The sequence below is a fragment of the Pteropus alecto genome, unplaced genomic scaffold, assembly GCF_000325575.1.
Source record: "Pteropus alecto unplaced genomic scaffold, ASM32557v1 scaffold7, whole genome shotgun sequence".
In the NCBI taxonomy this organism is placed as follows: domain Eukaryota; kingdom Metazoa; phylum Chordata; class Mammalia; order Chiroptera; family Pteropodidae; genus Pteropus; species Pteropus alecto.
Genome location: NW_006494614.1, coordinates 32,306,240 through 32,317,558, shown reverse-complemented (window position 1 = coordinate 32,317,558; position 11,319 = coordinate 32,306,240). Strand labels below are relative to the sequence as shown.

The 11,319-nt window shown below is 34.3% G+C and overlaps 1 protein-coding gene across 3 annotated transcripts in view; it reads left to right on the top strand.

The window, feature by feature from the left end:
- Window positions 1-2,778: 2,778 nt before the first annotated feature.
- The window catches only part of TINAG (tubulointerstitial nephritis antigen), a 70,996-nt gene continuing 62,455 nt past the window's right edge, over window positions 2,779-11,319 (top strand). Inside the window, exons 1-3 of one of the 3 annotated variants that reach the window (XR_001518173.2) lie at window positions 2,779-3,307; window positions 10,219-10,282; window positions 10,986-11,075. Coding sequence is in view for 2 of the 3 variants with exons in the window: in XM_015600216.2 (XP_015455702.1) it covers window positions 2,953-3,307; window positions 10,219-10,282; window positions 10,986-11,075 (509 nt within the window). In the remaining variant the exon portion in view is untranslated. The remainder of the gene's footprint in view (window positions 3,308-10,218; window positions 10,283-10,985; window positions 11,076-11,319) is intronic. The other 2 variants (XM_025042851.1, XM_015600216.2) reach the window with 2 other exon arrangements.

The following is an 11,319-nucleotide window of genomic DNA, read 5'->3' as shown; positions in this document are numbered from 1 at the left end:
CTCACAAAGCTGGAATTTCAGTTAGCTTGTTCAAAAATGCTAAGGCTGGTGGGAATATTGGCAGGGCGACAACAGTATCTGCTACAATCCAATGAACAGACTGAAGGAATTGGATGAGAGAGAGGTTGAAGATGGATAGGAACCAAGAGAAGCGAAGGAATAAAATAAATGGTGGCAGACTAAAAGTCATAAGTGGAAGAATTGTCTGAGAACAGGATGACATCTCATCTTTTGAGACTAGAAGGAAGATGGGAAGGATGACTGCGAGCATAGATAAGTTTATGGGTTTGATGACAGGAAAGGGTGGGATTAACATTTGCTTCTTTGTTTTCTTGATAACTTCTGTGAGAAGGTCAAGAGAGTGATAACCTCTAGTAAGTTAGGAAAGCAAAGTTTGTAATAGCTACTGAGGGAAATGGGAGACAAGTATAAAAAATATAAGCAGTATTTAAGAGCTTAGTTGTGATAAATATCCAAAAATATGTAGTAGTGCCAATTCTGTGGCCTAATGGAGCATCTCCAATAGTATTCAGTAGATGTGGTACAGGGGCAGATGAAAATTGTAAATTCATTCATTAATTGAATAAATATTTACTGAATGCTTAATACGTGTCAGGCACTGAGTGCTGAAGATAGAACAATGAACAGAAATTACAAATAGACAAAGTTCTATGATTTTTAAAATCTTATATTCTGGAAAAGAAATACAGAAAATAAGTAAGATCAATAAAATTATAATGTATTAGTCAAAAGCATAGAGAATGGGGACAGGATTGTTGAAGTGGGTTATAATTTTAGATAGGGGATATGGGCACCACTTCTCTGAGAAGGTATTTGAAAGAATACTTCAAAGGGGTGAGATATGGAGCCATGCGAATATCTGGGAAGCATGTTCCAAGTGAGGAAACAGCAACTACATAGGCTCTAACATAGGCGTTTGCCTAGCATGTTGAGGAGTAGCAAGAAGGCTAGAGTAATTACTAGACCAATATGAGCAAGATGTAAAGTGGTTTAAATTGAGGTCAGAGAGGCAACAAGTTTGGAGGTCCACTTTGTATACAGTCTTCTGGCCCATGGCTTTCAGGGTGATTTAGTACTAGAAGTTATGAGAGAAGATGAGGTATGAGGACCAGGGAGGGGAAAGATTGAGAATGTTAGTGAAAACATATTTTAAATGACCATTGGGAGGGAAGAAAGTGAGTCCCTGAGTATGCAGATAAATTGAGAGCAATATGGAGAATGGGAAGAGAATTAGGAGTGAATAAAAGCATAGAAGGCAAAGAAGGAAAGAGTTTCTAGGTGGATAGTACACTTATTAATGATAACTAACATTTATTTAGTTTGGGTGATGTGCTAAATATTTTGTGTATTTCATTTAAATTTCCATCTGCCTGATACAATAGAAAATTATTGTTCAAATTTTGTAGATGAGGAAATTGAGGCATAGAGTGACTATGCCATTTTCCCAGACATACTATAGTTAGTGATGAAACTAGGTTATGAACTCCATTAGTCTAACTCTTAGGCTTCTGTTCTTAAGAAAGCTGTTATACAGGCTAAATGCTGAAGAAGATTCATGTAAGATAAAGATGAATACAGGTTTATGGGAATTGGGTGTTAGGTCATTGGTGAAAGTAGATGGGAATATAGGCAGATCTTAGCAGTAATTTAGTGACTCAGTGCATGACAAGGAAGTGGAGGCAGCAGTTTTGGGGTTGGAGAGATGGAGATTTTAGAGAAATGCCAAGATAATGTAAAATTAAAACAAAAAAAGATTAGGAGCCAGAAGAAAGTACAACAACGAAGTTAAAAGTGTGAGTTGAATAATTTCTGGAGCAAATTCAAGGAAGAAGTTTAAAGGGTCGGAATTATGAATTAGCCTTGAAGAGGAAGACCCTCGTTTTATAGGAAAATAGTGAGGACCAGAGAAACAAATTACGAACCCTAGATCATAAAGCCAATTAAACAGTAGCTCAGGGAGCAGAGTCCAAGTTTTCTGATTGTCAAGACAAGTCTTTTCCACTAGGCCACCCAACCACCTTTGCTGAATCATCATCTGCTAGTTTCATACCCTCAATCCAAAGGGAGTTATTATAGTTAATGAATAAATACAGCACAGAAAATCTTACTGTAGATGCACAGCTCTACCGAAACACTAAGGACATTTTGACCTTTGAGATTCCTTCACGACTCCCACCCCTGGCAGCTCTTTAGCACGGCATGTTGACTTTTCTTAATTATAAACTGCCTTTCAGATACTGCAGGTTTCTACCTTGATGTCAAGTAGGGACTCAGGTGGAGAGAACTGTCACCCTCTGGGAATTTCTAGCTGAATTAGGCTCCACTAAACCTTGACATCTGGTAGGTAATGCTTCTGGTAGGTAAATGGAGTACAGATGGTAAATAAAGCCCGTGTGTGACTGGGCATGACTTAGAGCAACTGTTACTGATATGAAAGAACCTAGCAGGCAAACTCATGACAGCCTGGATTTTAGTTGAAGTAGCTGAAGTAAACAATTGTGATTTTGACTTCTGAATTTTCTACACCTTGCCAGTGGTTATTGAAACCATAATTTGGATCATATGTATGCCAAAGAGGTTTTTTATTTAATCTAGATTTTTTGGAGGCAGGCAATATTCAGTGCATTATCTATGCATAAGATTTTATGTATTTATTTTTATGGTGATGAACTTTTTTATGATATGAAATATAAATTTTTAACTTTGGGGGACCAACAACGGTCTATTTCTAACACATATTATCTTGGGAAAACATTTAAATTCCTGATTAATGTTTAACTTCAAGAAGTATACTCAGTTCAAGTAAAGGAGCAGTTTCAGGAATCAGGCAGAGCTGTCTTGATGATTAGAAATCAGACTCTGAGGAGAAGTCTCAAGAAGTTATATATTGGCTATAACAAGAAAGTGGGGGCCATACCAGACCTCTAGAGAATGTGGATCGGATATAAGATCTTAATCGTCTCTCACCTAATTACAGAAATCTGGGCGGAGAAACAGTATTTATCTCAAAGAGAAGTTGACCCAGGAGCTGATTTCACTAGGAATCACACCATTTTGGAAGGTACTCGATTCAAAAGAGCCATTTACAAAGGGCAATACTGTAGAAGTTTTGGTTGTTGTGAAGACAGAGATGACGGCTGTGTCACTCAGTTCTATGAAGTGAATGCACTGTGTTACTGTGATACATTCTGTGAAAGGGAAAATTCTGATTGCTGTCCTGATTACAAGTCATTTTGCCGTGGAGAGAAAGAATGGCTTCCTCACGCAACACCTTGGTATACAGAAGGTAGGCTTTGGGAATGTGTTTAAGCATTATATTCGTTCATAACAAGATCTGTCAAACTTTCTCTTTTTTTCTTTCCTTCCTTCTTTCTTTCCTCTCTCTTTCTCTCCCAGCTCCTATCCTAGAGATCAAATTAAAAATGAATATTACAATCACTAGAATAAATTTCTTTGGATTGTTAAAATGCTTTGGTTTAGATGCAGCATACCTGAATCATATAATCACCTTCAGGAAAGTTCTGGTGTGATGAGCATAAATGCTGGTCTGGATCCTGTTTCGGAACACACAATTTATGTAAGAGTTACTTAAAACTCTTTCTTTCTTTTTTTGTCAAGTATATTGACAACAGGAATCTCAAGCCTTTTGAATGTAATCTCTTAGAGAATCTCATGAAAGTCACATGATCATCTGCAGATTCATGTAACATTTTACATAAATTCTACCTACAAGCATTAAAATCTGTGGTATTGTAATGCCATTAAAACCAGTACAAAAGCAAAATAAAGTCAGCCACCGGCCCTGCCTAACTAATAACAAATAGATTCTTCAGTGTATTTTTGTTTTGTTTTACCAATCAGAGATTTTTAAACTATTAGAAACAATGGAGGGCTTCATATGGAGTAATTGTAAAAGTGGATAAATACAAATAATTCATAAGGAGAATGATGTTATTTACTATATGGGTCTAATTATAGGAAATGTCCATTTATTCTGAACAATCAAGATTTGCAACAAAACACAAAACAAAATTCTACTGCTACATTTATCTGAGGCCCTATTTTTCAGTCACCCAACATGTCAAATGTCCACAGCAGAAATGCAGGTTTAATCAGAGCGTTGTCACACTACTGTAAACAGATTATAGTGACTAGAAATTACAGTTAGAAGACAGTAAATAAAGATTTGTATCCTTATTTAAAAATCAAGAGCTCATTTCAAAATCCAGATGGTGTTGCCTTCATTCTCAATAGTGTCATCTTGTTATAAAAATTGAGGAAATGCTTCTTCAAAACACATATGTATTATGATAAAATTTCCACAGAGTTGTCATTTATTCCAGGCCTTTGCCTTTATCAATAAGCAGCTCACAAACATTTATTTTGTTTCTAAAAAGTGGCAGATACTCTACTAGAAATGTCTAAACTAGTTGTTCATCAGAAATTATATACTGAATGTCTCCACTGTGCCAGGAATGGTATTTAGAGCTGGACAACAATTGAGGGAAAAAAATCAAGATACTGTTCCCACTGAAGTGACAGTCAAATTGGGGGATGTACATATAAGATATTTAATGAATTCCCTATATGATTGCAAATTGTGATAAATTCTCTGAAGGAAACATTTAGGGTGCTGTGAGAAAGTGTATCAGAATATAACATTAATATGTAAAATAATATACAACTTTAACCTGGGGTAGGGCTGGTGAAGGAAGACATTTAAGCTGGGACTCAAGGAGTAGTAAAAAGTGATCTGACTGGAAGATCAGAAAGCTGTTGCAAATCTGAGACTGAAGAGCTTGGTGTAGTCCAGAAACTGGATGGAGGCCACGATTTCTGGACAGTGATTATTACTGGAGGGTTGGTGGTAACATGAGATAAGGTGAGAGGTGAGTAGAAATCAGGTTATACTAGGTTTTTCAGGCTATATTAAGGATTTAGGATCTTATTCTGTTATGAGAACTCATTATAAGATTTAAATAGCAATAGGGTTGGCTTCATGGGTGTTGAGTTTAAATATTATGTATAAACTGCTTGCTTTTGATGTGTTAAAATGTATTTGAGCTTTTCTTGTTTGAGACATATAGCCTATTTAGAAAAGTAATTACTACTTCTTCAATGTTCATTTTTTCTTGAGAGCTAATTTGGAAACATGTTATAGGTAGAATTTATATAGGTATAGTTTTTATTTCCTTCACTATGGAAGGAAGCAATTAATCATTTTATTTAGTAGCAAAAAGTTCACATTGGACTACATTTGTTCTCATGGAGGTAATTTTTTTTCTTTTGTTTTATCTTGCTTATGGGAGTATCTGGTTGAAAGAAGAGTCATACACAATATTAAAAATCATGCAAAAATTAACTAAAATGAAAAGACAGTGGTTCATTATTTATACTTTTTTTTGCATATATAAAGTGACTTTCCTCTGAGATGTGAAGTTGTTCATTTACTGATGTAATAGATATTATTCTTTGGTTATTTGCTTTTTGTCCTGCAACCAGAGCTCTCTTTATTCGAGTGACTTAAAACTATTTACATGGATAAAACAAAATCACATCCCTTTTGTATAAAGTGGAAGTAGGGTGTATCCGTGTTTTTTTCACCCATCTTTGATGGTAACTCCCAGTAATTGAAGGATTTCAAATGTCAGATACAGAAAAGAAGTGATAGTGTTTGAAATAGAACCAGAGTGGATTATCCAGACAGAATCTTTTGGTGTAGCAGATCTTAAGGAAAGAGTCTAGGATACCATCTACTGTGAACAGACGTAAACTAATTTGATTATGTACAACTCATGTTCACGCTGGTAAAAGACTTACATAAGCTACTGACATGTTTGAATTAGATGAGGGTTATTTTTTTCTTCACAGCCTCTTTAATCACAGATACGTCACAGTCCAAGTTCTGCCATATGTACTGATAGTTACAAAAATATATATTGGTAAGGAGACATAAATCAATTCATACAACCTTTGTAAGTTTCATGAAATCTCAAGTCCCTGTCTTTTTAGATGTTCCCATGTTTACTTTGCATGAAAAATTTATTGGAGAGACATGTGATAATATTACAGAGGTAGGACTCTTACACTATAGTGGATATCAGGGAATGAGGAATTCTCCTACCAGTAGCTGGACACAGAACCTTTTGAAGATCAATTCTAGGACACCAGGTCTAAGAGTTAAAAGGCTATTGACTTTAAGAGATACATATACATTATGGAGTATAAGAATGGGATGAGACTTTAAAATATTTTATCTCATCTACATAAATTGAATGCTATTAATTTAACCAATAAGAGCTGATTACTTATATTCATTATACTGATTAACAAGCTACTAATTTTGCCAATGAAAGCCCATTTCTGACTTTCATTATACTGACACTCTAGTGTTTATCAAAAGATGGATTATAGAGGCACTTGTAGACGCCACCCTGGAATTTTGCCTTTCACAATGAATGCTATTAACCACTAATGGGATATGGAATCTTAATTAGAGCAAGTAACTGCCTTCCCTAAAGTGAAGTTTAGTCCAGTACAGAATTTATAACACATTATAATAAAGTATTTTAAAATAAATTGTAGACATCTTACCATATTTTCTCAAATCAATAAACTATTTCACTCTTTGAATATTTTGTATTAGTGACTATTAAAGTTGCAAAATTCCCTTAAACAGTCATTACTCTTTTTTTGTTGTTGAGATGCTATAGGTGTAACCAATTGGATTAACTCACTCTGACATGCTTTATACATATTTTACTGAGAAAATAAAGCCACCAGAAATTTTCTCATCTCTGCAGCATAATTTTCAACCTACCTCCTTCTGAGTTACCGCTTACCTTGAGTCAGTTCTTCCCCTTGACCTCTGAATCCCACATTCTCTTGTCTTTTCAAGATCTTCACCATTACAATGGTCTCTTTCTCTTTCTTGTTTCTTCTCCTTCTCTTTATCCCTCTCTCATAAAGCATCATTTCCCCTCTTCCTCCTGGATCAACTTTCAGTTTACAAAATGTGTTTTTATAGTTCTCAACTTTGAAAAAATCCTCCCTTGATTCCAGGTCCTTAACCAGCTACTATCCCATTTTTTTCCTTTCCTTTTATCTGAAGGAAATATTTTGCTTCCTGACTTCTAGGTCTCTCATCAACCTGTTCCTACAAAGTGTTGCTTCTCACTACTTCACTGACATTTCTCCTGGCAGGGGTATTGACCACTTAGTATTACTAAACACAATATCCATATCCAGATGTCTATTTTTTTTTCCTTTTTTGACACTACTGTGGTACTACTCTACATGTTTGACCAGTTACATGAAATACTTTTTCTTCTTTTGCTTTCTAAGATTCTACCCCCTCCTGAATTTTCTACTTTCTCACAGACCATTCCTTCCCAGTTTTTTCTTCTGGATGTCCATTGACTGGAGTGTTTTAAGCTCAGTCCTGGACCTCTTTCTCTTACCTATACACGATCTCTTAAATGGACTTTTATTTAGTCTTAACACTTTCAAAAAATATGTATATTGCTGTCTCTCAAACTTATGCTTTACCCTTGATTTAACTCTGGATTTTCATAAACTAATCCACTTGACATTCTCCATTAGAATGGCTAACCTAGATTTAATCTAAATCTGAAATATGTAAAGCAGAATTCTTGATGTTCTTACCATAAGCCTATTTCTTATTTCTGTAAGAGCTTCATCGTCCCTCTATTGCTCAAGCCAAAATCCTAGTGAGACATCCTTGATTCCCCTTTTTTCTTATTCCTCAAGCTCAGTCCATGAGCAAGTCCTATTTGCTTTACCTCCAAATTATGTCCATCCACTTCTCTCATCCTCACTACTAGGATTTGCATTAGCAAATCCTTTATTTTTCTGAAAACCCTACCCTAGCCCACACAACAGTAGTGATGTGGGCAGAGATTAAGGCAGAGCCATTTTGGGTAAGGTCTTATAAGTCACTGTAAGAAATTTGGTTTTATTCTAAATTGGATAGGGAATAACTTGAGAATTTTAAGCAGGAAATGATATAACGTGGATATAAAAATCTCTCTCTAAATCCTGTGTAAGAAATGGGGAATGCATTGAGTTGAGTAGAGGTATAGGAAATAAATGGACTGTGTCTCTGAATTGTGTAGAAACCAGTTCTCTACTTTGTCAGCACCTTGACCAGCCTTGGATCAACTGATTATGGTTTGTGTTCAAGTGAGATTATAGTAAACACAGTTTTTTTATAGTCAACTCTGACTTAATATTAAGGAAAGATGACCAAGAAATGAAACTTTTGCTAATATTAATTTAGTACTAATTGTTTTAGGTAAGCCTGGTGATAGCATTCTCTTGACTCTAAAACTGTTAGCTAGAATACAGGTCAGAGAAGAAAAAGTCTTTTATCCTTAAGACCTTTGTGATTTCTGTTCTGTTCCCTTTATCTATGTATCTATTATCTATGTTGGATATGCAAAATTCATGGGGATGATTAAAAATCAGCTTCGATTTGTCCCCACTCACCCTTTAAAACTAGTTAGGGAAGTACTTCCTTTGACTTTGAATGAAAACTCAAATTGTTGCATGAATCTTCTATTGCTCCTAGGTAATAAAATGTTCTAGGGTCTCTTTAGGTTGCAAATGTAGTATAAATTCATTTATTAAAAGTGTCTAGTCCTGAGTAGTAACGAAAAGTGTGAACCTGATTTAAAGTTGAATTTTCCCCTTCCCCTGAGTTGACTAGATTGAGAAGTTTGTGGTCCAGGAAGGAGGTGGATTTCATTCTTGTGTGGAATGTCAAAAATCCACGTGAGGTGATAGACACAAATACGTAGAGGTTTTAGATTTATGAAGCAAAATATTGGACTGTGAAAACATAATTCATGCTGAAGAGGGGCAGTTGTGAAATGTTTCCTTTGAAAGAATTCTTTGAAAAATCAGAGGATAGCTAATTCCATAAGTTGCTTTTGTGATATTGTGCCTGATAGTTACACCAGGTCCCTTAGAATGCTTCCTAAATTAGTGTAGATTTTCCCCTATGATGAATGACAAAAAAGTTAGAATTAATTTTGTTTAAATTGGAACAACTGATGTAATCTGTCAATTAAATGTTTCTGTCAAAAAAGTTTTCACATGACAAAGTAATGAATTTTGCTACTTTGCTAATTGGGCATGAATTTTAAATTTGTATAAGTTACATTTTTGAGAGGGAATTAATTTGTAACCAGGGTACTGTTTTCACAATATCTTACTGATGACTTTCATAATATGATGATTCACCATTGATCTCTTTTGAGTAGTTTATATAATCTGATTAACTAGTTAACAACTAGTATCAATTAATAGTTAAGAAACATTTGTGTTTGGAACACAAATGGCTACAATTTTATTCCTACTACAAATTTTTCTCCTGATCTAAATACTGAAGACAAAATAAAATTTATCTTTGTCAGCAGAATTCAATGAAATAGCTCCATATTTTGTCCAAAACTTTGAGCTCCTTCCTCTAGTTTTATGTAATTAGTCATATTCACTTGTGAGATTTGATTATATTTTAACCCTTTTCTGGTTTAGGAAAAAAAAAAAATGCAACTCGCTGTCAGCATTCATTTAACATCATGTGTAGGAATGCCACATTTTCAATGATTGAACTACTAAAAGCAAAATTCTATAAACAGAATGACGTCATTTGTTTCCAAAGACTATCAATATACTAGAGCAATGCAAAAATAATAAAAGTGAGATATTTCATGGCAAATTTTGGGAGTATGGTTAAGAATGTAATCCACGAGTTATCTCAGGGTAAACACTGCAGCCACAAGCACCTCCCGTGAGTGTTCTCAGGGAAGACAGGAAATGGGTTAAAAATGAGAAATGACATATATTTATTCAATCACTGTTTTATTGCTTACCTACTTAAACACCTTATTTTTTGAGCGTGGTTAGTGATTAATTCCTTGGTAATCTAGTTTTCATGCTATACAGATCTTCTCTGTTGGAATACAATATACAGTTTAAAGATAAAAGCTCATGGACTAAGCCCAAAAGAATTCAATATATAAACCTTGACACAAATCAGATGTGCATTTACATCAGATCTACACTACATATTTTTGCATAATTGAAAAACTAAACACAATTTTAGGTTACTTGTGTTAACATACTTTATTATTCTATTTAGAAATTTCATTTATTTACATGTTATATTGACAGGTTGCCTCAGAGATGGTCAACATTATGAAGAAGGATCAGTAGTTAAAGAAAACTGCAACTCCTGGTAATGAATTTAAATGACACAGAACTGAATTCTACTGTCTGTGTGTGTTCTTCAAATAAAAGGAATATCTGTGAAACAAAATGTATACTTAAATACAGATAGAATTATAAGTCAAAGTGTCACATATCTGTAGCTTTTTAATAAGCATATAAAATTTTAATGAATGTTGAAAAATCTAATCTCGAATATATTTTTATTGCTTGAGTTTGATGTTCATGACAGTGGGCCTTTATCATACAGCAGAACTGCATTAAATATGCCTCTTAATCATAAACATTCTGACATATTACAGGCAAATTGTGTGCATGTGTGTGTTTTTAAACAAAGTAACTATATATAAAAACAGATTGCCTTAAAAGGATTATCCTGTAGAAAGTTTCCTATTACAAATACAGTGACTCTAAAGTCTAAATTGTCTTGTGTTTTTCAACTTTAATGAATGTCAATTATAGTATGACTTTAATTGACTTTAATGTATAGTCAATTTATTCTTTCCCTGGATTAGAAGATAAGAACATATTGAATTGTAGCTGATACGTGTGTTATCATTTTTTTTTTTTTTTTTGCCAAAAATCAAATAGGCACATGGCTACCATTAATCAAAATATGGTTTATGTCTTAACAATGTACAATTCTGGTTACTAATTTTGTAAATGTACTCCATAAAGGCCAGGACACTTTTTTAATTTTTATGTCTTTGCAGCACATGCTCAGGACAGCAGTGGAAATGTTCCCAGCATGTATGCCTTGTTGAACCAGAATTAATTGACCATGTCAATAAAGGAGACTATGGGTGAGAGAAATTATGCTTTTTATGCTTTTTATCACTTTCAGTTACTCCTCACATTTCAAACAATGTATTTCATATCATTTACTTCTAAAAATAATCATTATTTCAAAAGAAAGAGTGGAAAAGAAATGGGAAGGGAGATAGAAAGACATATAAAGTTGGAATGCACAGAGGGGAATATTAAATAATTAAAATGCACCGAGAAGAAATATAGAACATGGTCTTAAGTTGCTCGGAAAGGAGCAGT